At 46.5% G+C, this 1582-nt stretch overlaps 1 protein-coding gene across 1 annotated transcript; it reads right to left on the reverse strand.

Annotated features, from left to right (window-relative positions):
* Positions 1-236: 236 nt before the first annotated feature.
* Positions 237-1202, reverse strand: LOC106966024 (olfactory receptor 51Q1-like). The gene has a single exon (XM_015062109.3). The coding sequence runs from the start codon at positions 1188-1190 to the stop codon at positions 237-239; it is 954 nt and encodes a 317-aa protein (XP_014917595.3). The 5' UTR covers positions 1191-1202.
* Between the last annotated feature and the right edge of the window lie 380 nt (positions 1203-1582).

The following is a 1582-nucleotide window of genomic DNA, read 5'->3' on the forward strand; positions in this document are numbered from 1 at the left end:
CACTCCACTGGCAAGTAAATGTTCTAGAATCTTATCAATTCAGATCTACATCTCTTTTAGGTAGGATATGTGCTGCTAGGTTCTCCAAAACAAAAATTTGCAAAAAGACAAGACAATGTCATACGGCCTTAACACAGGATGGCATATTGCTGTAAAGTCATCATTTCTCATTCTGACCATACCCTCCCCATAAGCCTGTGCCTCTAATTCCTGAGTAATTTAACAAATTCGTTATTTCATCTTAAGCACATATCTCTTTGGGAAAGGAGGCAGATAATTCCCTGACGGATCTGCTTAGTCTTGACACTGTAAATGATGGGGTTCATCACAGGCGGTGCCAACAGGTAGATATTGGCCATGATAACGTGGACCAGCGGAGAGGCATGCTTGGCAAATCGATGAGTCATGGATACTCCAACCATGGGAACATAAAGGACCAGAACAGCCAGCACGTGGGATAGACAGTTATTGAGGGCCCGGAACCGCTCAGTCCAGGAGGCTGTGCCCAAGATACTCTTCAGGATGAGTGCGTAGGAGAGCACAATGAGCAATGGGTCCATCACAATAATGAGCAAAACAAGAGCAAATCCATACCAGCTATTGACCCGGATGTCAGCGCAGACGAGGCGGATCATATCCTGGTGGAGGCAATAGGAGTGAGAGAGAAGGTGGGAGCGGCAGAAGGGCAGGCGCTTGAGTAGGAAGAGGGAAGGGAGAACAGCCAGGACGCAGCGGCAGATGATGGCTAAGCCGATCTTGCCAATGACTTCACCGGTGAGGATGGAGGCATAATGCAGGGGGCGGCAGATGGCCACATAGCGATCAAAGGACATGGCCAACAGCACAGAAGATTCCATGAAGGAGAATGTATGAATGAAAAATAACTGTGCAAAACACGCTTCAAAGCCGATCTCATCAGCATTGAACCAGAGGAGCTGCATGACTGTGGGCAGGGTGGTGAGGGTGAGGCCCAGGTCGGTCAGGGCCAGCATGGAGAGAAATAGGTACATGGGCTGGTGGAGGGATGGCTCCTTGCGGATGACCGTGAGAATGGTGGTGTTACCCATGATGGAGATGGTGTAGAGGCAGCAGAAGGGGATGGAGATCCAGATGTGGGAGGCCTCAAATCCAGGGATGCTGGTGAGGATGAAATAGAAGGAGCCTTGTGTGGTATTAGTCACTTCAGGCATGCTTCTTGAATGCAAAACCCAAATCTGTGTGTTCCACAATAAGAATTTAATCAGTGCACTACTACCATAGAATGAATATTTTTTAATCTTACATCTAAAGATGTGTCTGGAATTCCAGTTTTTAAAATTTATTTATTTAAATTCAAGTTAGCTGACATACAGTGTAGTATCAGTTTCAGGAGTAGAACCCATTGATTCATCTCTTATGTATAACACCCAGTGCTCATCCCAACAAGTGCCCTCCTTAATGCTCATCACCCGTTTAGCCCATCCTCCCGTATTCCTCCCCTCCAGCAACCCTCAGTTTGTTCTCAATATTGTGGAATCTTTTATGGTTTGCCCCACTCTGTTTTTATCTCCTTTTCCTTCCATTCCCTTATGTTCATCTGTTT

Source organism: Acinonyx jubatus, chromosome D1, assembly GCF_027475565.1.
Source record: "Acinonyx jubatus isolate Ajub_Pintada_27869175 chromosome D1, VMU_Ajub_asm_v1.0, whole genome shotgun sequence".
NCBI lineage: Eukaryota > Metazoa > Chordata > Mammalia > Carnivora > Felidae > Acinonyx > Acinonyx jubatus.

Excerpts from the sequence above, each read along its gene's own strand:
- LOC106966024 (XM_015062109.3), bottom strand. The coding sequence starts at position 1,190 with ATGCCTGAAGTGACTAATACCACACAAGGCTCCTTCTATTTCATCCTC.